At 49.3% G+C, this 22,847-nt stretch overlaps 1 protein-coding gene across 3 annotated transcripts in view; it reads right to left on the bottom strand.

Annotated features, from left to right (window-relative positions):
- LOC147425607 (mechanosensitive ion channel protein 1, mitochondrial-like) overlaps positions 1 to 22,847 on the bottom strand; it is a 188,151-nt gene that overhangs the window by 33,992 nt on the left and 131,312 nt on the right. For all 3 annotated transcript variants that reach the window (XM_086499757.1, XM_086499759.1, XM_086499758.1), the window contains 2 exons: positions 6,326 to 6,446; positions 6,143 to 6,243 (listed from right to left, as the gene is read on the bottom strand). In XM_086499757.1, coding sequence (XP_086355883.1) covers positions 6,143 to 6,243; positions 6,326 to 6,446 — 222 coding nt within the window. The remainder of the gene's footprint in view (positions 1 to 6,142; positions 6,244 to 6,325; positions 6,447 to 22,847) is intronic.

Below are 22,847 nucleotides of genomic sequence, written 5' to 3'. Positions count from 1 at the left end.
GAGACATTTTGTTGTGCATCGGGCGCACTGATCAACTAGAGAAAGACAGTGGCTTTCTCGGTTGGTAGTGCTCCTGTGCTCGATTGGATGCCAGAAGAGGGTTTTAGGTGGATTCCCCCAGGGACTGTAGTTCGCTACTTGGGCTGTCAGGTGGGTTTGGACTTGTCTCCCGAGCAACAGATTGCTCCCCTTCTCCTGTCTATCAGGAGAAAGTTGTTACATTGGAGCTCAGCACAACTTTCTTTGGCTGGCAGAGTAGTAGTTGCCAACCAGGTGTTGTTGGCGACTGTGGTACATCACTTCTTGTTGGATCTTCTCGAGTTCTTGTATCAGGCACGTAGAGACGCTGATCAGGAACTTCCTTTGGTCAGGACGTGACACTCAGATAGCCCGAGCCAAAGTGGCTTGGCAAGTCATCACTCTTCCTTGTTCACAGGGAGGGCTTGGGATCATTGATCCAGCACAGCAGAGCAGAGCCCTTCTTGGGAAGTTCATCGTCAGAGGACTTCTTCCAGGTGAGGAGCCCTAGAAGGAGTTCTTGCTACACCGGCTTCGTGCTAGGGTGCCTCAGGCAGGAGGCCCTTGGCAACCTTCGACCAGATGGATCTTCATAGAGATGAGCAGAGTCGGTTTGAGCAGGAGACTGGAGGACCGCTTCGCTGTGAGCTTGCTTCGATCTTGGGAGCTCTTGCGGCGTGGCTTGGAGCAGAGATAGCCTACGTGCACGGAGGAGCGCCTACGGCAGCCCCTCGTCTAGAACCCCATGGTTAGCACTCAGAGAGGCCACTTGGTTGGCAGTCGGCCTCATGTTTCCTCGGGTCCCTTGGAAGCGGGTCCAGCGCGCTCTTTAGGTGACTGGCTAGAGTTCACAGGTTTGTCAGAGGAGGTGCAGGGTCTTTAGCTACAGGGCATGAGAGGGGTGTTGAGCATGTGCGAGGACATCTCAGAGTTATTTCCAGTTGAGTGGCTCACGCCTCTCGAGCCAGTAGCACCCCGGTGGATTGGAGCCTTCACACGACTGGAGATTCTCATCTTAGTCAAGGCCTGCTCAGAGACTGTTCCATCCCTTTTCTTCGAGCTCTAGGGTTGGGGACGCCTTCAACGAGTTTCAGTAGAGACCCCGCAGGTGGCAGAGTGCTGTTTTCAGAGGATCCGAGTAGTGGGCATCTGTGGGAGGACTTTTGTCATAGATCCTGACCCAACAGCTCTTGAGACTGGACACTGGAGGCTGTGGGCTTGGGAGTGTTGTCCACTGGCACGAGTACAGTGGGATCCTAGTGAGTGGCTATGGAGGGATCCCTTCTCTTCTGCAGACCATCCAGGAGTCCCGTTCTTTCAGTACACTGTTCGTCTTGGTTGGACGTCATATACTAGCAACACAGAGAGAGCCTGCCCTACTGCAGCACCTCATTGGCAAGAGGAGGGTCTCACAGCTGAGTTCTTGGCAGCATTTTGGAGAGGTTGTGGGACTCCAGACAGTCGAGGCGAGTCACCTTGTTTCAGTGGCTGGTCGCACACACAGCTACAGCAGTTGGGAGCTGGCTAGTGCATAGTGGTCTCTCGGCCGCATGTGCAGCTTGTGACCATCTTGTGGAGAGTCAGCGTCACTGTCTTTGGGACTGTCCCTCGGCCCAGCAGGTGTGGCTACGAGTTCTTCGGCTCATGCCTGCTCTCTCCACGGCTCGACAGTACACTTGGGGAGCAGGGGCTTGGTCCACCCTCACGGGCCCGGCACTTCAGTTTGAGTTATCCTCCACCAGCAGGATGATAGTGATGCAGGAGGGGCGACCTACACTTCAGCCTGCTACAGAGCTTACTCCACAGGGGTGGTGCAGTGAGACAAAGGAGTGTTGGGAGCTCATCAGTGGCCTAACGCTCTGGTTCATCTGGCGGGCCCGTTGTTTCCGCATCTTTGAGGCTCGTCCTGTGCCACCAGCAGAGACTGTACGCGATTTTTGGCTAGAGCTGATCCACACTCTCAGAGGACAGCTCTAGGGACTACAGGCAGTTCCGACCGCATGCGGGAGCGCAGAGAGGCTTTCCTACGACTCTGGCGTCCTGGGCCCTTCTACATCATGGTCCAGGGTGTACTACGATGGCACTACCGACCACCTGTGTGGCTTTTCCCTCCCCCCATTTCTTGATTTAGCCCCATTGTACATATGCTGGTTTTTTCATTGGGAGAGTCTCCCACCATGGTTGTTGTAGCCCTCTCTTGAAGAGGTGGTTGTAGCCCTATGGGAAGTTTCAGTAACTAATAGAAGGATCTTTTTCTCGAAAAGAAAAAAAAAAGAAATTCAAGGCAACCGAACTTAATATCGACACAGTGTAGAGGGCCGGATTTCATGAGGCCTAGAAACCATCTCCTGATTTAGCCTTCATTGTACATATCTCATTTTTTCATTGGGAGTCTCACCTCATGCTGATGTAGCCCCCTCTTGTCGGGGCAGTTTGTAGCCCTTGGGCAGTTTTATTAACCAATAAAAAGATCTTTTTCATGGAAAAAAAAAGTACTGTCTTTTCGGATGCTTCAAGGCAGATCTCCATGGAAGTTTTCTCTTAGAAACAAAAATACATCTATTATAATCATGTGTATTGAAGGCTAAATGGGCCTATGACCAGGTTTCTTGAAACAAGATCATGTGCATACTGGGTCCGCAAAGGAAACAAAATGAACAAGGACTAGACTCACTGTCAAGGGTGTTTTTTGTCACCAAATTTAATTTTGGTCTACTTAAATGATTTTCTATCCCTAGAATTGCCCATTTTAAAGAGAAAAAATATAAGGAGTCGAAGGACCAAGATTACAAAGATGTCTGTAAGGTGTGTCTCAAGGCCTTACAATGCCAAAAGGGTGAAGGAACCTTCAAAATTACCAATGCACTTGGTCTAGTGTGCATATTAGGACCTTAAGGTGCCAAAAGGATGATGAAACCATGAGAAGTGCCAATGGAATTCTTTCCGGAATGAAACATGCTACGGGACTAAAAGGAATTCTGAATGCCTCCGAAAGTGTGCAAGAATACCAGCTTAAAGGGAGATGTGGGCTAGTTTGAACATGGCTTGAGGACCCCTAATTATCTATGCGCACACACACACATACACACACACCTCTCTGAAGGAACAATGGTGGATACTCCTCAAGAGGAAAGTAGTGGGTAAAGAAATAAAGGAAAGGTCCACAAGTGGCTGAACTACCAAAAGGAGACCTAGTGAGATTATTTTCGAATATCTCACAATAAAGAGCCAATCTCTGAAAATGGCGCGTGAATTGGACTAGAAATGGAGAGATCTACAACTTTCGTGTTGAACACTTTACAATAGAGGAGCTACACAGGAGACTAACCGTAGCTTGCAAAGAAAGGCTTCTCCCTCTCAAAAAGCTCACTTTTATCTCTCCCACAAAAAATATCCGTAGCTACTATATGCATTTCAGGAGAAGATTGGGAAAATTAGAGCTTCTAATTCTCTGTTTTTGCAAAGTTCTACGTCTTCATAGAGTGTGGTAATTAGCCAAGAGCTCAAATGGGAATTCCTCGCGGCACTCCTACATCGGTCAGAGCTGCAAGCCTCTAGAACTATTCTCGAAGTGTATGGATCAGCTCTAGCCAGATATCTCATATAGTTTCCACCGGTGGAATGGGGCGGGCCTCAAAGATGCGGAAGCAACGGGCTCTCCAAATGAACCAAAGAGTCAAGCTGCAGATAAGCTCCCAACAAAGCTCTCTATCGCTAATCCACTCCTAAGGCGTAAGATTTGTGGCAGGCTGGAGTGTAGGCTGGCCCTCTTGTATCATCCTGCTAGTAGCTAAAGATGGCTCAAAATGAAGAGGTCGGCCAGTGTCAACGACAAGGCCTTCAAGGGACTGTCACAAAAAGCGACGTCTACACCAAGAGAGGGGTTTGCAAGTAGGGCTTCTTCTCTTGCACCAGGCGGCTCATGGCAAATGCACTGCCAATAGACTTCCAAGCTACCAAATAGTGCCCTATCCCCTAGCCGATGGCGGGGCATGGGAGGGGTCAGGAGATGGAGCAGAAGAACTAGCACCAAGGATGGGAGAGAGGGAGCGGGCAGGTGGAGGAGGTGAAAGTGGAGGCAGAGAAGTGGGGACGGTAGGCGGGGGGGAGTTGCAAAGCTGAGGTGGAGGGGGCATCCGCCGGCTTATCCTGCTGTAAAGGGTCAAAATGGTTCCTTGTGAGAATCCACTGCTGCTGGCCTCGTGCAGGCTGACCACCAGGGGTGCTAGACTGGTGTGCCTGTCCCTGACGGCGACAGCCACAAACGTGCTACCTACCCTCATTTGCCTGGGCACCTGTCTAAGAAGAGGTACTCCTCCGTGCTCCTTGCATCTCTCCCTATTGAGCCTGGCCTGGTCTATGTCGAGGGTCTAGTTCTTCTCCGTGGACAAGCCTTCACAAGATGGCCCATTTGTCTGCAAATGAAACACTGGTTCGAGAGACCCGAATACTCCACCCGAGACAATAAAATCACCTTCAGGAGTGTATGTGTGTCTTGAACAAGAAGCCGTACAGTGGGTAGCCTTGTGGCCTTGGCCACAACGGAAGCTAAATTGTGTGGGGTCTCCAAGACCGTCCCAAACATGGAACCAATCCTAGAGAGTAGGGAAAGGTACTCCCGCCTCAAGCCTGGGAAGCAAACTGAGATACGAAGATATACCTCCTCCTCTAGCACATCTGAAGTGGGGGGGGGGGGGGGGGGGGAGTTGCGAAGCTGAGGTGGAGGGGGCACCCGCCGGCTCATCCTACTGTAAAGGGTCAAAATGGTTCCATGTGAGAATCCACTACTGCTGGCTCGTGCAGGCTGACCACCAGGGGTGCCAGACTGGTGTGCCTGTCCCTGACGACGACAGCCACAAATGTGCTACCTACCCTCATTTGCCTAGGCCCCTATCTAAGAAGAGGTACTCCTCCGTGCTCCTTGCATCTCTCCCTATTGAGCCTGGCCTGGTCTATGTCGAGGGTCTAGTTCTTCTCCGTGGACAAGCCTTCACAAGATGGCCCATTTGTCTGCAAATGAAACATTGGTTCGAGAGATCCGAATACTCCACCCGAGACAATAAAATCACCTTCAGGAGTGTATGTGTGTCTTGAACAAGAACTTGTACAGTGGGTAGCCTTGTGGACTTGGCCACAATGGAAGCTAAAGTGTGTGGGGTCTCCAAGACCGTCCCAAACATGGAACCAATCCTTGAGAGTAGGGAAAGGTACTCCCGCCTCAAGCCTGGGAAGCAAACTGAGATACGAAGATTTGCCTCCTCCTCTAGCACATCTAAAGTCAGGTCAAAGCCATGGTGCCACTGTTTGAAGTAGGCTCAAGCTACCCAAATGCCGAGCAGGCTCATCGAGATCACTTTGGCTGCCATCTTTGGAGGGTCCAACTCTATTTGATAATAACCTCTCCCAAGAATCTACACATCAATGATCTTGCCCACTTTGGTGAGGAGTCAAGCCTCGAGAAGGTCCTGAACCTCGCCTTTGCTGGGCACTGTGCCAACGATCTTGCAGATGACCGAGGTGGCTTGAAGCCGTTCCACTTCAGCCATCAAGCTCGCTTGCTCTTCTGGCGAAAGAGAAAGTCGTAGGGTCGGCTCCATGGTGTCGGATGAGGGGGCTTCAGTAGAGTCCCTCTGAGGTGAAGTAGGGGCCGCCGCCATCCTGTCTACTGTTGTGAAGGAGAAGGTGAGGACGACGCGGAAAGCTACCAATAGGCTGAAAACAGCCCGCAGGGAGCTTGAGGAGGATGGGGCTGCAAGGCGTGGCGGGGGCAAGTCGAAGTAGGAAGTGAGGCAGGCAAATTGCGCGAGGAGGGAAGGGGGCGGGTGGAGGCAACACGAGCGGCAAGAGGGGGGGAGAGGGGCGGGAAAGGGAGAGGGGGGGAGAGAGCGCACGATGGCGAGGGTGAGCAGCAGCGAGAATTTCCACTTTGACAGATTCAATCCAAAAAAAATTTAGAGGTGTCTCTGATCAGCATTGTGTAAAAGTTTTCACATTCACTCTCTACAAATACAACCATACTTTAAGCTAGCAGCTGCATCATGCTAGAATCAAAATGTTTCAGGAAGTCAAGAACTTTATTTAGCTTCTTTAGTTGATGCTCAATGAAAAAACATACAGTTCATACCTTCACTCGATCTCCAATCACAAATGGCCGCGTTATGAAGAGTAAAGCTCCTCCAAGGAAGTTTCCTACAATTTCCTTAGCTGCAAGTCCCACTGCAATACCTGCATTATGCAGCTTTTTTGTTATATAGAATGAAAAGTAACATTAAACAATGAGCAAGTATATACATGTCCCACAGTTTACCAGAAACGCCTCCTATGGCAAGTACAGATCGGAAAGCAAATCCAGAGACTTCTCCTATGGAAGTTCCTGCTATATAGTACATTAGAAGAGACAAAACCTTGTCTAGAGCGATAAATCGTGGCTGCCATAGGAAAACATGGGTTAGAAATAAACTAATAAGAAATACAGAATAACACTGGAAAAAGAAAAAGAACACAAGAATTAGCACCATTTTGAAGTCCCATAGGCTAATGGAGTATGAGAGACAATTGGTGCTTTGTGTTAAAACCATTTCAAGAAGGAGAAATTGCAATCTATGGCCTGTAGGATTTATTATATCGAAACAATCTCCACAGTCTGAACATATAATCTTTTGAGAAGCCAAGTAGCTATTGCTTTAAAAGCTTCTTGAAAGAGCTATTAGCTGGCTGTAATTGAGCTCATATTACTTACATGTGGGGAGTGGACACAGAAACAAAGCAAGAGAAATGAAACGAAACGAAATGTAGTATCAATGTCTGCAAAAGGCCAAAATGACCTATGAGACCAAAAGTTACAACCATCGTATGTGAGAAAGAGTATTACAAATATCTCCAAAACTAATGTAGCCTATGAGTCCAAGAAAATACATACCATGATATATATCCCTTATCTAAGAATCAAAGAAAAACCTAAAGCAAAAGGCTAATAACTACCTATCTAGAAATACATCCATAGTCTAAAACACAAAAGATATCATAAAAAATCACTCTCTCAATTAGGCATAGTATATCCGTCTGAATGAGATACCACAGCATCTTCCCCTTATGGTGCTCAATATAATAGCTATGATCCCTCTACGATGTGGGTTTCTAGATCTCCTCCTTGGTGGATGGCATCAGTGCCCATGTGACACACCTATTTTTGTAAATCTTTCTTGATTAAATTTTTTTTTCCGAGAAAAAGATCCTTCTATTAGTTAATGAAACTGCCCATAGGGCTACAACCACCTCTACTAGAGAGGGCTACAAAAATCATAAGGGGGAGACTCTCCCAATGAAAAAACAACATATGTACAATGAGGCTAAATCAAGAGATGGGAGGAGGGAAAAGCCACACAGGTGGACGGTCGTGCCATCTGAGCACACCCTGGACCATAGTGAAGAAAGGCCCAGGGCGCCAGAGTCGAAGGAAAGCCTCTCTACGCTCCCGCATGCGGTTGGAGCTGCCCTGGAGTCTCTCGAACTGTCCTCTGATAGTATGGATCAGCTCTAGCCAAAGATCTAGAACTGTCTCTGCTGGTGGTACATGGCGAGCCTCATAGATGCGGAAGTAGCGGGCCGGCCAGATGCACCAGAGTGTCAGGCCGCAGATGAGCTCCCAACATTCCTCTCTCTCACTACACCACTCCTATGGAGTAAGCTCTGTAGTAGGGACACCTGGATGGTCGGCTTAGGAGAAAGGGTCCCTCCAAAACCACTCTCTAGGATCCCACTACACTCGTGCCAATGGATAGCTCTCCCAAATCCACAGCCTCCGGTGGCCAGTCTCAAGAGCTGTTGGGTCGGGATCTATGACACAAGTCCTCCCACGGATGCCCACAACTCGGATCCTCAGAAAACAACACTCTGCCACATGTGGGGCCTCTACTGAAACTAGGTGTAAACGACCCTCACCCTATAGCTCGAAAAACAGGGAGGATACAGTCTCTGAGCAAGCCCGAACTATGATGAGAACATGAAGGCCCCCATCCATCTGGGCGTTGCTGACTGGAGAGGTGTGGTATTGCCTCTGTGATGTCCTGACACATGCTCTATACCCCTCTCATGCCCTGTAGTTGGATGCTTTAAAGCTCCTATGATAAGCCTGAAAACTGAAGCCAGTCACCTAGTGCGTTCTAGACCCTCTGCCATGGGACCCCAAGAAGCATGAGGCCTACTACCAACCAAGTGGCCTCTCTGAGTGCTAACCATGGGGTTCCAAACAAGGGGCTGTCTCAAGCGCTCCTCCGTGCAAGTAGGCTGATGCTGCTCCAAGCCTCCCAGGAGCGGAGCAGACTTGAGGCGAAACGGTCCTCCAGTCTCCTGCTCAGGCCAACTCTGCGCATCTCTGTGAAAATCCATCTGGTCAAAGGTCGCCAGGGGCCTCCAGCTTGACACACCCTAGCACTAAGCTGCTGAAGCAAAAACTCCTTCCAGGGCTTCTCCCCTGGAAGTAATCCTTTGACTACTGCAAAGAATCCGCAATAGTCATACATACCCCACCCTGTATGCCTCCAGGTCCAAATGCAGCAGACCAAAACGTCTTATAGCGACCACGCAAACTGACCACAACGTCTAATGAGACTCTCACAAAGATAATGCTCCTGTAGCATAAGAATGTCAATCTCACCACCCACAAGGCATCTCTCAAGCTCCTGACGCAACCGACCCCTCTGACGTTGCTGACGTTGAAACTAGGGCCCTCCTAATCTCTCCACATTCCATGAGATGATCCTCATGGAGTCAATGGGAGAAAACAGTTGCTGCCACAACAGCCAACCTCGTTATCTTTGAGGCCGGTTTGGATGGGGAGTAATCAGCATCCGAACGACCTCTAGACAAGCGCGAAAGAAGTGACTGTCCCGCCTAGGCCCAAGCCGAGCATACAGCCCGAAGGGCTACATCCTCTGTCCAAGAATCCTTAAGTACAAATACATAACAAGGAGGGCTTTGAGTGTTAGCAAACAAATGCACCACAATGTGCCTGCAACCCGCTGCATCTGGAGACATCACACTCAACTTGGCAAGAGGCCAAAGTGTCTGCACTAGATCTGTCACCCCCAAGTCCCCTGTGTGGTGTGAGAACTCAGTAGCCTGAATCTGGATCCCAGTTAAGAACTGTGTGCTGGGTCCACTCTGTGAGATCCCTACCGCACAACAAAAAGGAGAAACCCACCACTGTGTCCAAAGCCTCAATGCCTCTAGCTGCAAGAAAGAGGACATAGACTCGAAAGCAAGACTCCTCCAGGTCAGGAGAAGAGTCGCCAAGAAACCGAGTGAGACTATAGTTGAAGAAGTCCAAGCTTCTGCGAATGTCAAAGCTAGTCAAACCTCTAGGGACTGCTGCAAAAGGAGAAGTCTGCACCAAAAAAGGCGGCCTCAAGTGGGGCTGTCCCTCTCGAGCCATACGGCTCATAGAGAAAGCACTACCAAGAGATCGCCTCGTGGCAAACGCGTATCCAGTGCCCTGCGTCTGAGGAGGAGTGGTGGAGGGGTCGGGAGATGAGGCTGTGAGCCCCACCGGGAAGAAAGGAGGGATGGGAGGCGAAGGTGGAGGTGGGGGAGGGGGAGGAGGCGGGGAGGCGAAGCAACAACGTCTGAGGGAGGAGGGGGTGGAGGTAGAGAAACTGAGGTGGACGAGGCCTCCTCAGGCGGGTCCTGCTGAAGGGGCTCAAAACGGTTCCCAGTTGGAACCAAGTGCTGCTGAGCTGCAGAAGGTAGGCCACCATGGGGAGCAGTGGGGCGAGCCCGCCCCTGTCGACAGCGGCCAGGCACCTGCTGCCAACCGTCAGCTGTCTGATCGCTGGTCTTAGTCAAGGTACCAGCCTGTGCGTCTTGTGTGTCTAGCTGCTGGGCTTGCTCAGCCTTGGGAGGCTCCACATGCGCTGTGGGTCGAGGTCTCCTACGAGCAAAGGCCTTTGCCAAATCGCCCATCTGTCTGTAAATGAAACACTCATACGGGAGGAAAAATTCAATAGATGAAAAGCAGGGAAGAAATAATGAGTACCCTGAAACAGCAGACCAAAGATTTGATAGCGCAAGATTAAAAAATAACTTAGAGCCCAGCCTCGGAAAAGCATACACATCGCATGGGGAGAGTCCCTTCTTTTGGGAGAGTCCATGCTTTTAAGCCATGAGCTTTTAAAAGTATAAAATAACACCCACCCCCAAAAGAGAGAGAGAAATGAAATGCTATATTAACATCTTCAAAAGGCCAAAGTGACCTATGAGACCAGAAAGTTGCAATGTGGTGGATCTGATACCAAGTCAGAGTAACAAGATGACAACATGACAGAATGACAAAATGACAAAATAAAATATTATGGAATCCTAAACTGCTAGGTGGGACTAAGCAGCTGAACAGCTAGCTGGGATAGCTAGATCACAGTAGATCCAGCATCAGTCGCTGGTGGATCTCATCAATCTCCTCCATGGTCAGTAGTTTGACCGGGCGTCGTGCATGTTGAGCCAAAGTGACCCGAGGGCCGAATCCTCTGATGCAGCCTCCGTCGATGCTGTGTAGTCCTCCACAGTCGTGGGCGTCTGGACCTCCCTAGCTCAGTCGCTCGGTTGATCAGTATGCCTCTGGTGTAAAGCGACGAGCTCTGCAGTGGTAGTAACAACTCCGGGTGTCCAATGGTAGCTCTAAAGAAGTCTGTGATCTGTCTCTGAGACTGGCTAGCCTCTCCTCTCATCAAGATCTCTATGTGTCTGCGCAGCTTGAGCAAAAACAAACCCAGGCATCTTTGATCCTCGTACCGCATGACTCTGGAGAATGGTCGAAAGCCCTCTATGAACAACCAATGGAAGCGGCCTCGTATCTCGTAGTAGACGGGGCAGTGGCATGTACAGTGCAACTCTGTCTCAGGCTAGATGTCACACAGGCGGCATGTCCTGGCCTCTGCTAGTACTCCGCTGTAGCTCCCAGTCTCGATCCGTAGCTGGTGTGAAGATGTGCGTATCTGGCCAATAGCACATCGTATCCCATGAGACAACTGGGTGTCCATGTATCTGGGCCTCGTCACAAAACCATCCTCCGTAAGCTGGAGGAGATGCTCTCTGTAGAAAGCCATCTTCGTGCCCAGCTCGTGTGCTGGCTGTATCCATGTCCTCTTCATGTGTAGCTGAGTCAAGTCCTTACGAATGATCCTGGTGATCTCGGATTGTGTAAGAGTCAGAGAGGGCCCATCCAGTTAGTACCGGAAGGGAGGCAATCTGTCTAGGCTCAACCCATGCGCCTAAAACCATGATGTCATCTCCCCATACCAGCATGCCGTATCTCCCTGCATGGCTAACTGTCGAGAGGACTCAAGTGCAAGGCGTGAATATCTGTCTCCGGGAAGTTCCCACATGCGGTGTATGAAGGAGACAGATCTCGTGAGCGCCTCAACCACCAGTGGGGGAGCACGTGGTACTGAAGCCTTGGCTCTAATGAGCCATGAGAGAAATGAAATGAAATGAACTGTTATATTAACGTCTTCAAAAGGCCAGAGTGACCTATGAGAGTGACCTATGAGACCAAACTGATACAAAAGTGGTGAATCTATTACAATGTCTGAAAAGTGTGAAAGAGTGAAAATAAATGCGAAAAACTAAATACAAAGTATTCGATAAACTTCTTAGGAGCATTCTGGGTGTCTGGCTAGAATGCTTCTAATCCTTTGTTGTAGTCTCCTCCGGTGAAGTGTGCTTCTGCATCTCGGTCGTGGTCGTTTGGATTTCCTAAGCTCAATCGTCCTATCAATGAGGATGCCTTTGGTATGAATGTGGGTACTCCTTTGTGCTCGCTGCTGGCCTCTTGCTTCTCCTTCCATTCTTGCTTCTCTCGATCCGAAGAAATCTGTGATCTGCCTCTGAGGCTGTATTGCTCTTTGTCTTCTCATTAGATTATCCCTGTGCTGATGTAGTTCCAGTAGGTACGGGCCTAAGCACCTTTGATCTTGGTATTGCATGACTCTATCTAGAGGTCCAAAGCCTTCTTTAAATAGGCAATGGAAACGCCCACGTATCTCATAGTATACGGTGCAATGACATATGTAGTGTAATTCTGTCTCCGGCTCCATTCCGCATAACTTGCAAATTCTGCTCTCAGGTGGGATTCCCCTAAATCTGCCAAATTCAATTTCCAGCTGGTGTGAGGATGTACGAATTTGACCAATAGCACATCTCAAACCATGAGACAGGTGGGTATCCATGTAGCTCGGGCGAATCACAAAACCATCTTCAGATAGCTGTAGGAAGTTTTCTTTGTAGTCGGCCATCTTCGTGCCCAATTCTTGTGTAGGGTCTACCCATGTCCTCTTAGTGTCCAACTGTATAAGATCCTGGCGGATGATTTTATTAATCTCCGTTCGTGTGATTGCCAGTGATGGAGCCTCAAGAGAGTATTGGAAGGGGGGTAATCTTTCCATACTGAACCCGTGTCTCTGAAACCACGAGGACAGTTGCGCATACCAGCATGATGTATCTCATTTCATTGCTAATTGTCGAGAGGATTGGAGGGCCAATCTAGTATATCAGCAATTATTTGTATCCCATAAACCATGTATAAAGGACACTAATCTGGTAAGCGCTTCAATTTCTATCAAAGGGGCAGCTAGTTCCGCTCGGGTAATCACGTGTGGTACGGAGGCCTTGGCTCTAATCATTCGGGAAATCATAGATACCAAAGGTCTCTCCATTGACTTCCAATTATCCTGATCCACAGATGGTCCCCAAATCTGGACCCCATAAAGCATAGCCAAAGCCACCACAATATCAAAGAGCCAAAGTTTTGTTCGTGGTTCCTGAAACTGCACTTGTGAACACATCCTCTCCAACCCTCCCAAGGCCGCAGAGGCTCTGGACAATCTAGCATCCGCTGCTTTCTTAAGAGTAAACTTCGGTCCTGTAAATATCACACCAAGGTATGTGTATGCATCTGTGTACTCTACTGTATCCTGGCCATATGCAAATGTAGGTGCCGATCTCCTAACCCACTGCGGTGTGGTGTTAAACACCATAACTTTGGTTTAACCCAAATTTACCGACAGTCCGCTGTCCTCCGCGAATTTATGTAATGCATCTAACTGCCTCTGCATTCCATCTCGTGATTCTGCTATCAATACAATATCATCTACATACAACAACAAAGGGATCCATGACCCGGCAAGTTGAGCACCTCTGTCACCCTCTCTATCAATGTAATCTGATACCTCATCTATGTACATACCAAATAAAGTTGGGGACAGTGGGCATCCTTGCTTTACTCCAACGGTGGAGTGAACAATGTCGGAACCAGAACACGTACTGAGGGGATGCCGGCCGCCTTGGTAGCTATAGAGGCTACCGTGTGAGGTGTCTCTAGGGCAGTCTTAATCTCTGAGCCTATCTTGGACAAGAGTGACAGATACTCCCTCCTCAAACCAGGAAAGCATACGGAGATGGGAAGGTCTGCCTCCTCTACCAAAACATCTGTAGCTGGATCAAAACCATGCCTCTACTGTCGGAAGTGGGCTCGAACTGCTCGGATGACCAAGGGGCTCATTGCGATGACCTTGGACGCCATCTTGGAAGTCTCGAACTCTATCTGATAGTAGCTGCGTCCGAGGAACTGAACATCCAAGATCTTGCCCACTCTGTGAGAAGGCGGGCCTATAGAAGATCACGCACCTCTCCTCTGCCGGGTCTGGTGCCGAGAATCTTGCAGATGACAGAAGTCACTTGAAGGCGTTCCACCTCTACGGCTAGGATCGCTGGCTCTGTCGGTGAGAGAGCAAGTCGAATGGTAGGCTCAGTGGGCTCGGGCGAGGGGACTTCATAAGAGTCCCTCTGTGGCGGAGCTTGAGCCTCCATCTGTGTCTGCTGCTGCGGTCCAAGAAGAGGAGACGATGTCGTGGCAGGTACGAAGAGAAACCCTTAGCCTGCAGGAACCTTGGAGGGGAAAGGGGGGCGACTCCTTTCTTGATTAATTTACAAATGGGAAACCTCAAAAGTGAGGAAAACCCATCGGAAAGATCAAATACGAAGGGCAGAACACAGAAGTGTTCCGTAAAGGAAGGCTCTAAAAGCAAACTTAGAAGAGCTGTAGAATATCAAGGGATATGCCGAAAATCTGACCAATGTGAAGAAGACTGCAAATCGTTGAAGGGAAGATGGGAGAATGCCAAAATCCCAGTACACAAGGCTAGAAACAGTCAAAGTAAATCCTATAGGCATGCCCATGTGACACACAGATGATGTGGCAGCTAGTCCTGCAGCGGAGCATAGATGATGTGGCAAGTGGTCTGATGATAAAGTATCACTGAATCGACAGCCAGATGTACTGGTGATATGGCAGCTAGCATGGCTTTCCAGGTGATGTAGCAGCAGAGAGGGCAAGTACGTAGTAGCCAGAACACGTACTGATTTGGAAAAGTTGTAGAAAGCACAAGCAATGAGTGCAGTAGATGAAAAGCAGGGAAGAAATAATGAGTACCCTGAAACAGCAGACCAAAGATTTGATAGCGCAAGATTAAAAAATAACTTAGAGCCCAGCCTCGGAAAAGCATACACATCGCATGGGGAGCACCCTTCTTTTGGGAGAGTCCATGCTTTTAAGCCATGAGCTTTTAAAAGTATAAAATAACACCCACCCCCAAAAGAGAGAGAGAAATGAAATGCTATATTAACATCTTCAAAAGGCCAAAGTGACCTATGAGACCAGAAAGTTGCAATGTGGTGGATCTGATACCAAGTCAGAGTAACAAGATGACAACATGACAAAATGACAAAATGACAAAATAAAATATTATGGAATCCTAAACTGCTAGGTGTGGACTAAGCAGCTGAACAGCTAGCTGGGATAGCTAGATCACAGTAGATCCAGCATCGGTCGCTCGCGGATCTCATCAATCTCCTCCATGGTTAGTAGTCTGACCGGGCGTCGTGCATGTCGAGCCAAAGTGACCTGAATCCTCTGATGCAGCCTCCGCCGATGCTGTGTAGTCCTCCGCAGTCGTGGGTGTCTAGATCTTCCCAGCTCAGTCGCTTGGTTGATCAGTGTGCCTCTCGTGTGAGACGACGAGCTCTGCTGTGGTAGTTACTCCTCCGGGTGTCCAGTGGCAGCTCTAAAGAAATCTGTGATCTGTCTCTGGGACTGGCTAGCCTCTCCTCTCATCAGGCTCTCTCTGTGTCTGCGTAGCTCGAGAAAAAGCAAACCCAAGCATCTCTGATCCTCGTACTGCATGACTCTGGAGAATGGTCCAAAGCCCTCTCTGAACAAGCAATGGAAGCGGCCTCGTATCTCGTAGTAGACGGGGCAGTGGCATGTGTAGTGAAACTCTGTCTGAGGCTCGATGTCACACAGGGGGCATGTCCTGGCCTCTGCTGGTACTCCGCTGTATCTCCCAATCTCGATCCGCAGATGGTGTGAAGATGTACGTATGTGGCCGATAGCACATCGTATCCCATGAGACAAGTGGGTGTCCATGTATCTGGGCCTCGTCACAAAGCCATCAACCGTAAGCTGGAGGAGATGCTCTCTGTAGAAAGCCATCTTCGTGCCCAGCTCGTGTGCTGGCTGTATCCATGTCCACCTGGTGTCTAGCTGAGTCAAGTCCTGGCGGATGAGCCTGGTGATCTCGGACTGTGTAAGAGTCAGAGAGGGTGCATCCAGTGAGTACTAGAAGGGAGGCAATCTGTCTATCCTGAACCCATGCGCCTGAAACCATGATGTCATCTCCCCATACCAGCATGTTGTACCTCCCTGCATGGCTAATTGTCGAGAGGACTCAAGTGCAAGGCGGGCATATCCGTCTCTGGGAAGTTCCCACATGTTGTGTATGAAGGAGACCGATCTGGTGAGCGCCTCAACCACTAGTGGGGGGGCAGCTAGCTCTGCTCGAACAATAGCACGTGGTACTGAGGCCTTGGCTCTAATGAGCCGCGAGATCATAGAGACCAGAGGCTTCTCCATGTCCCCCCATCCATCACTGTGGCCTGTCCTCCCGTGATGATCTAATGAAGGTCCCCAGATCTCAGCTCCATAAAGCAATGCAGAAGCCACGAGAGTGTCAAAGAGCCAAAGCTTCGTCCTAGGCTCCTGAAACTGAACCTGTGAACACATCCTTTCCAATCTACCCAATGCTGCACGGGCTCTGGTCAGTCTAGTCTCTGCTGCCCTCCTCAATGAAAATGCTGGCCCACTAAAAACCACTCCGAGGTAAGTGTACGCATCTGTATACTCCACAGTCTCCTGGCCGTATGTGAATGCTGGCGCTGACCTCCTGATCCACTGTGGGGTGGTATTAAATACCATGACCTTGGTTTTACCAAGGTTGACGGACAAACCACTTTCCAGAGCAAACCTATTCAAAGCATCCAAGTGACGTTGCATCCCCTCCGGAGAGTCGGAGATCAACACAATATCATCAGCATATAACAATAATGGAATCCATGTCTCTGCCAGTTGTGCACCTCTATCACCATCTCTCTCAATGTAGTCAGAAACCTCATCCACATACATACCAAATAGAGTAGGAGAGAGTGGGCAGCCCTGCTTCACCCTAATAGTGGAGTGAATCGGTGTGGATAGACCCTCTGAGGTGCGTACCTGCCCCACTACTGACCTGTATAATGCCATAACCCCCAAATGAGCTCTGTGGGTACTCCCATCTGCTGTAATTTGCGCATCAATCTAGCTCTAGGCACTGTGTCAAATGCTTTGCGGAAATCCACAAAGCTACAATAGATCCGTCTCCCACGCGATCTACCCTCCTCAATGATGGCTCTGAGTGTCAAGATATGGTCAAGAGTAGAAAAACCCCTCCTGAACCCTGCCTGCCCGGCTGCGCGTATCCCCTTTTCTCTGCCCATCTACTCAGCTGCTGCTCAAGAATAGATGCGTACAACCGTGCCAATGTGTGTCCAATCATGATAGTGCGATAATTCCTAGGCTCCAAAGGGTCTCCCGACTTGAAGATAGGTACAATAGTAGATAGGCTCCAAGTATCAGGCAAGCCCTCACACATGGCATGGTTAAACATCACTGCTAGAAGCTCTGCTAGTAGATCTCTGGCATGTGTGAAATGCTCAGCCACTAAACCATCATGATCGTATGCTCTCCCAGTCCTCATCCTGTCAATGGCCTTCCTCACCATCTCCGTGGTGAAAAAAGCACATGTGTGTGGACATGGATCGGGCGGGTCGGGAAGGGGGGGGGTGCTCAGGAACTGTGTACAGAGATGATGCGTACTGGCCCCAGTCCTCTGTAGAAGTGATGGCGGGGGGGGGGGGGGGAGTGCTCCTGAAAGAGCCGCCATGCCTCACGTAAGTCCTGACTCAAGAACAATTGATATAGATCCTGCTCTAGCTGAGCCAAAAATGCTCTCTTCTTCCGCCGCACTAGGCGTCGGAAGTCAATCTGTGAGACTGCCTGTGAGTGATGTCCCCCAAAAGCACCTCCCTCTGAAGTCTAGCTCTAGTGTCCCGGCATTCCTCATCATACCAACTATTCTGGGGCATGCTCCCCGAACGGCGTCTCTGCTCAGGCTGGGTATGTGGGTATGCCTCTGCTGCTGCATCATGTAGTGTCTGTGTCAATATAGTAGTAAGCTCCTCCAGAGGTCTCCCTAACTCCTCTGTGCATAGGCGTCTGTAGATCCCATCTATGTATATAGAGTCTGTCTCCCGCGTGAAGGTGTAGCGAGTAGGGGCTGCTGTCCGTAGCCTGTGTGCTACACTAAACTGAAAAGAGATGGTCATTGACACAAGAGCATGATCCACTGCCACACCAACAGGTCTGGGTCCAACCGTGAGATCCTGGATACTAGAGATGAGGCTCGGCTGTGCCATGACATAATCCACTTTGCTGGCTCCATGTCTGTGTGGAAAGCATGTAAAACCCCCCGAGGCGGGAAATCTCTATAGGCCATTCAAGATGGCCAATCCATGTGCAGTCCCCATGTGTATCAAGTGTCGTCCATACTCAGTGTGTTCTCCATCTTGTGATAGTCTGGATAGGCGTGTCTCTGCAGCATCCGACTATCTCAGCATCTCCTCTGAAGTATCATAAAATACTGTCTGATGATAGGCAGTCCTAGCATTGAAATCCCCTAGAATGATGATGTCACCATCTCTAGAGAACTCCCATATGTCATCATCCAAAATAGAGAAAGGGGACTGTCCTCTGGGTGGTGCATACACTGACGTGCTCGGGGGAAAGTAGCAAATAGCAATGTAAAGATATCTGTCCCTCTCTGCTCTCAGTCTCACCCACATGTACCTAGCTTGCTCGTCTCTGCGGGCTATATGTATCAATGGCTGCAACTCCTCCCTGAATAACATTGCCACTCCTCCTGATCCCCGCCCTCTGCTCTCTGATCGTGTCTCCTGTCTATAGGCACTCTCCCATCTATATCCACTAATGTGAGGCATAGACTGCCCATGGGCCTGATGTGTCTCAGAGTAGAAGACGATGTCTCTTCCCCTGAAACTATCCTCAAAGGCGCCCACATCAAGTCACATAGATCCATTACAATTCCACGTGGAAACTTTGAGGGTGGTCCCACGGGTCTCGCACCGTCATGTGGAGCGCTGCTCTACAATCACAACCCGGCCATCTCTGTAGAAGGCCGTCTTTCCCTTCTCCCTTGCCGCTTGAATCTCTGGCATTACCTCTCTCATATGCGCAAGCTGTGTGAGAGTGAGGTCATCTCCAAGGAATATGCCCGTTTTCTTTAGTGTAGGACGCTTCTTCAAGAAGTCCTTTGCCTCCATGGATGGGAAACGGATGATTAGAGCTCTCCCTTTTGAAGTCTCCCTAGAGAGAGAGAGAGAGAGAGAGAGAGAGAGAGAGAGAGAGAGAGAGAGAGAGAGAGAGAGAAATGAAATGAAATGATATATTAACGTCTACAAGAGGCCAAAATGACCTATGAGACCAACTGATTACAATGATGAGTCTAGTACCAAGTCTGGGTACAAACAAGAAAACTACAAACAAAGAAACTGATAGGAGTGCTAACGACTCCTATGGGTGGTTGGTAGGCTGAGCAATGGTATCACCATAAAGGTACAAAGTGGGGATAAGTGTCACCATGATACAATATAGCAGTAGCATGAAGCCTATCCCGATCGACATTCTGGGTGTCGTGCTAGAATCCTGTGGATCCTCTGCCGCAATCTCCGCCGGTGCTGCGTGGCTCCCCTCCTCAGTCGCGGTCGTCTCGATCTCCCTAACTCTGTAGCTCGATCAATGAGAGTACCGCTGATGTGTGTATGGGTGGGAACCGAGCTCTCTGGTGGTGGTGTCCCCTCTGACTCTGTGGTACTCAGACTGAAGAAATCTGAGATGCGTCTCTGAGACTGTCTCTGTCTTTGCCCATTCAATAGAGCGTCTCTATGTCTCTGAATCTCAAGTAGGAATAATCCGAGACATCTTTGATCCTGATATCTCATGACTCTGTCTAACGAGTCAAAACCATCTCTGAATAGACAATGAAAGCGTCCCCGTATCTCATAGTAGACTGTGCAGTGACATATGTAGTGAAACTCTGTCCCTGGCTCTGCATGGCATAACTGACATATCCTACTGTCTGTTGGTATGCCTCTGAATCTACCTGTCTCAATCCCAAGCTGGTGTGAAGATGTGCGAATCTGGCCAATAGCACATCGTAACCTATGAGATAGATGTGTGTCCATGTAACTGGGCCGTGTGACAAATCCGTCTGTCGTGAGTTGAAGAAGATGTTCTCTATAGAAAACCCTCTTCGTACCCAACTCCCGTGATGGTTCTATCCATGTCCTCTTGCTATCAAGCTGGATAAGATCCTGCCGAATGAGTCTAGTAGTCTCCATCCGTGTAAGAGCCAAGGATGGTGCATCAAGAGAATACTGGAATGGGGGCAGCCTGTCCATGCTGAAACCATGCCTCTGAAACCATGAGCTCATCTGTGCATACCAACATGATGTATCTCCCTGTAATGCCAGCTGTCTGGATGACTCGAGAGCAAGCCTGGCATACCTGTCCCTGGTGGTGTCCCATAAGCTGTGTACAAATGATACTGATCTGGTGAGTGCCTCAACCTCCATAGGTGGGGCAGCCAGCTCCGCTCGTATGATGTCATGTGGGACTGAGGCCTTGGCTCTAATCAGCCTAGAAATCATAGATATCAGGGGTCTCTCCATGTTAGTCCATCCAGCACTGTCAATAGACGGTCCCCAAACCTGAACCGCGTAGTGCATAACTGAAGCGACCAAAGTATCAAAAAGCCAGAGCTTTGTTCGAGGTTCCTAGAACTGAACTTGCGAACAAATCCTCTCTAAACCACCTAGGGCTGCATAGGCACGAGTCAATCTAGTGTCTGCTGCCACTTTCAGTGTGACCCTCGGTCCACTAAAGACCACCCCAAGATATGTGTATGCATCAGTGTACTCCATACTGTCCTGTCCATATGTGAAAGTAGGTGCTGATCTCCTAACCCACTGTGGCGTGGTATTAAATACCATGACCTTGGTTTTACCAAGGTTGACAGACAATCCACTATCCTCTGCAAAACTATGCAATGCGTCCAAATGTCTCTGCATACCCTCTGGCGATTCTGATATCAACACGATATCATCAGCATACAATAAAAGAGGGATCCATGTCCCTGCAAGCTGAGCACCTCTATCTCCTCCTCTGTCAATATAATCAGAGACCCCATCAACATACATACCAAATAAATTAGAGGACAGTGGGCATCCCTGTTTCACTCCGATGGTGGAGTGAACTATGTCGGATATCCCCTCTGATGTGCGTACATGACCCATCACTGAACTGTACAATGCCATGATCCCCCACATCAGCTCTGTGGGTACCCCCAATTCCATAAGCCGGTGCATCAATCTGGCCCTCGGCACTATGTCAAAGGCTTTGCGAAAATCCACAAAGCTGCAGTATATCCGTCTACCATGTGCTCGACCCTCCTCAATGATAGCTCTGAGTGTAAAGACATGATCTAGTGTGGAGAAACCCCTTCTGAAACCAGCCTGCCCAGGTGCTCGTATGCCCATAATCTCTGCCCAACTGCTCAGCCTATGCTCGAGGATGGATGCATATAACCGTGCCAATGTGTGTCCTACCATGATAGTACGGTAATTCCCCGGCACTGTGGGGTCACCTGTCTTGAAGATAGGTACAATAGTAGATAATCTCCAAGACTCAGGGAGACCCTCACACATGACACGGTTGAATAGCCGTGCAAGCATCTCTGCCAACAAATCCCCAGCATGTATAATGTGCTCTGCTACCAAACCCTCATGATCCTGTGCCCGTCTGGTCTTCATCCTGTCAATGGCCTCCTGTACCATCTCAGTGGTAAAGAAGGTGCTCGTAGCCAGACATGGCTGTGGTGGGTCTGGTAATGGTGGTTGTCCAGGTACAGTGTATAAAGATGTTGCATACTGCCCCCATATCTCTGTAGAAGTAATCACTGGTGGGGGAGACTTCTCATGGAATAGACGCCAAGCCTCTCCTGAATCTCTACTAAGGAAGAGCTGATATAAATCTTGCTCCATCTGGACCAAGAAAGCTCGCTTCTTCCGCCGCACTAGTCGTCGTGTAGCAATGCGAGACTGTCTATAGGTGATCACTCCCAATGTAAGGTCCCGGTGTATCTGAGCTCTCCTCTGTCGACATTCCTCATCATACCAGTTGTTCTGAGGCATGTGCCCAGAGCGACGTCTCTGCCCAGACTGAGTGTGTGGATATGCCTCTGTCGCTGCCCCATGTAATGTCACTGTCAGCATAGATGTGATCTCCTCCACTGTGTATACTGGCTCTGATGTGCATAAAAGCCTACGTATCTCCTCTACATAGACTGAGTCAGTCTCTGGTGTAAAAGTATAGCGTGTATGTCCACCACCCCGTGAGGCCTGAGATGTATTGTACTCAAAGGAGACTGATAATGTTAAAAGTGCATGATCTACTGCTATCCCAACTGGCCTGGGCCCCACTGTGAAATCCTGAATGTGAGAGATAAAGCTCGGATGTGTCAGAACATAGTCTACAATGCTGGACCCATGTCTATGTGGAAAACAAGTAAAACCTGTAGACAATGGGAAAGTCGTTAAGCCATTCAGTATGGCTAAACTGTGAGTAGTCGTCATCTCTCTCAGGTATCTCCCATACTCTGTATGCTCTCTGTCGTGTGAGCATCTCTCAAGTCCCAACTCCTCTGGCTCTAGCTCTCTAAGCATCTCCTCTGATGTGTCATAGAAGACTGTCTGTGAGCTGCCTGTACGGGCATTGAAATCCCCCAGGAGTATGATGTCTCCATCTCTGGAGAACTCCCAGATATCATCATCAAGTACAGAGTAAGGAGACTGTCCTCTGGGTGAAGCATATACTGAAGTGTTGGGAGGAAAATAGCATATGGCGATGTACAAGAAACGTCCAGTCTCTGCCCTCAGCCTCACCCACAAGTATCTGGCCTGATCATCTCTCCGAACTATGTGCAATAGTGGTTGGAGCTCCTCTCTGAAGAGAACTGCTACACATCCTGATCCTCTAGTCCCATGCGCAGTTCTGGTGCATGTCCTACAAGCTGTCTCCCATCTGTATCCTGATATGTGCGGCATCAACTGTCCTGGAGCCTGATGAGTCTCTGAGTAGAAAACAATGTCTCTGTCTCTGAAGCTATCCTCAAAGGCCCCCACATCAAGTCTATACGAACCATTACAGTTCCAAACTGCCATCCTGAGAGTGGTCCCATAGGTCTCGCACCGTCATGTAGAGCGGTGCTCTGTAATCACTACTCGTCCATTTCTGTAGAAAGCTAATTTCCCCTTCTCCCTTGCTACTATAA

The sequence above is a fragment of the Adiantum capillus-veneris genome, chromosome 25 (genome assembly GCF_014529385.1).
Source record: "Adiantum capillus-veneris isolate H3 chromosome 25, ASM1452938v2, whole genome shotgun sequence".
Taxonomy (NCBI): Eukaryota; Viridiplantae; Streptophyta; class Polypodiopsida; order Polypodiales; family Pteridaceae; genus Adiantum; species Adiantum capillus-veneris.
This window is presented reverse-complemented; position numbering and strand designations above follow the sequence as displayed.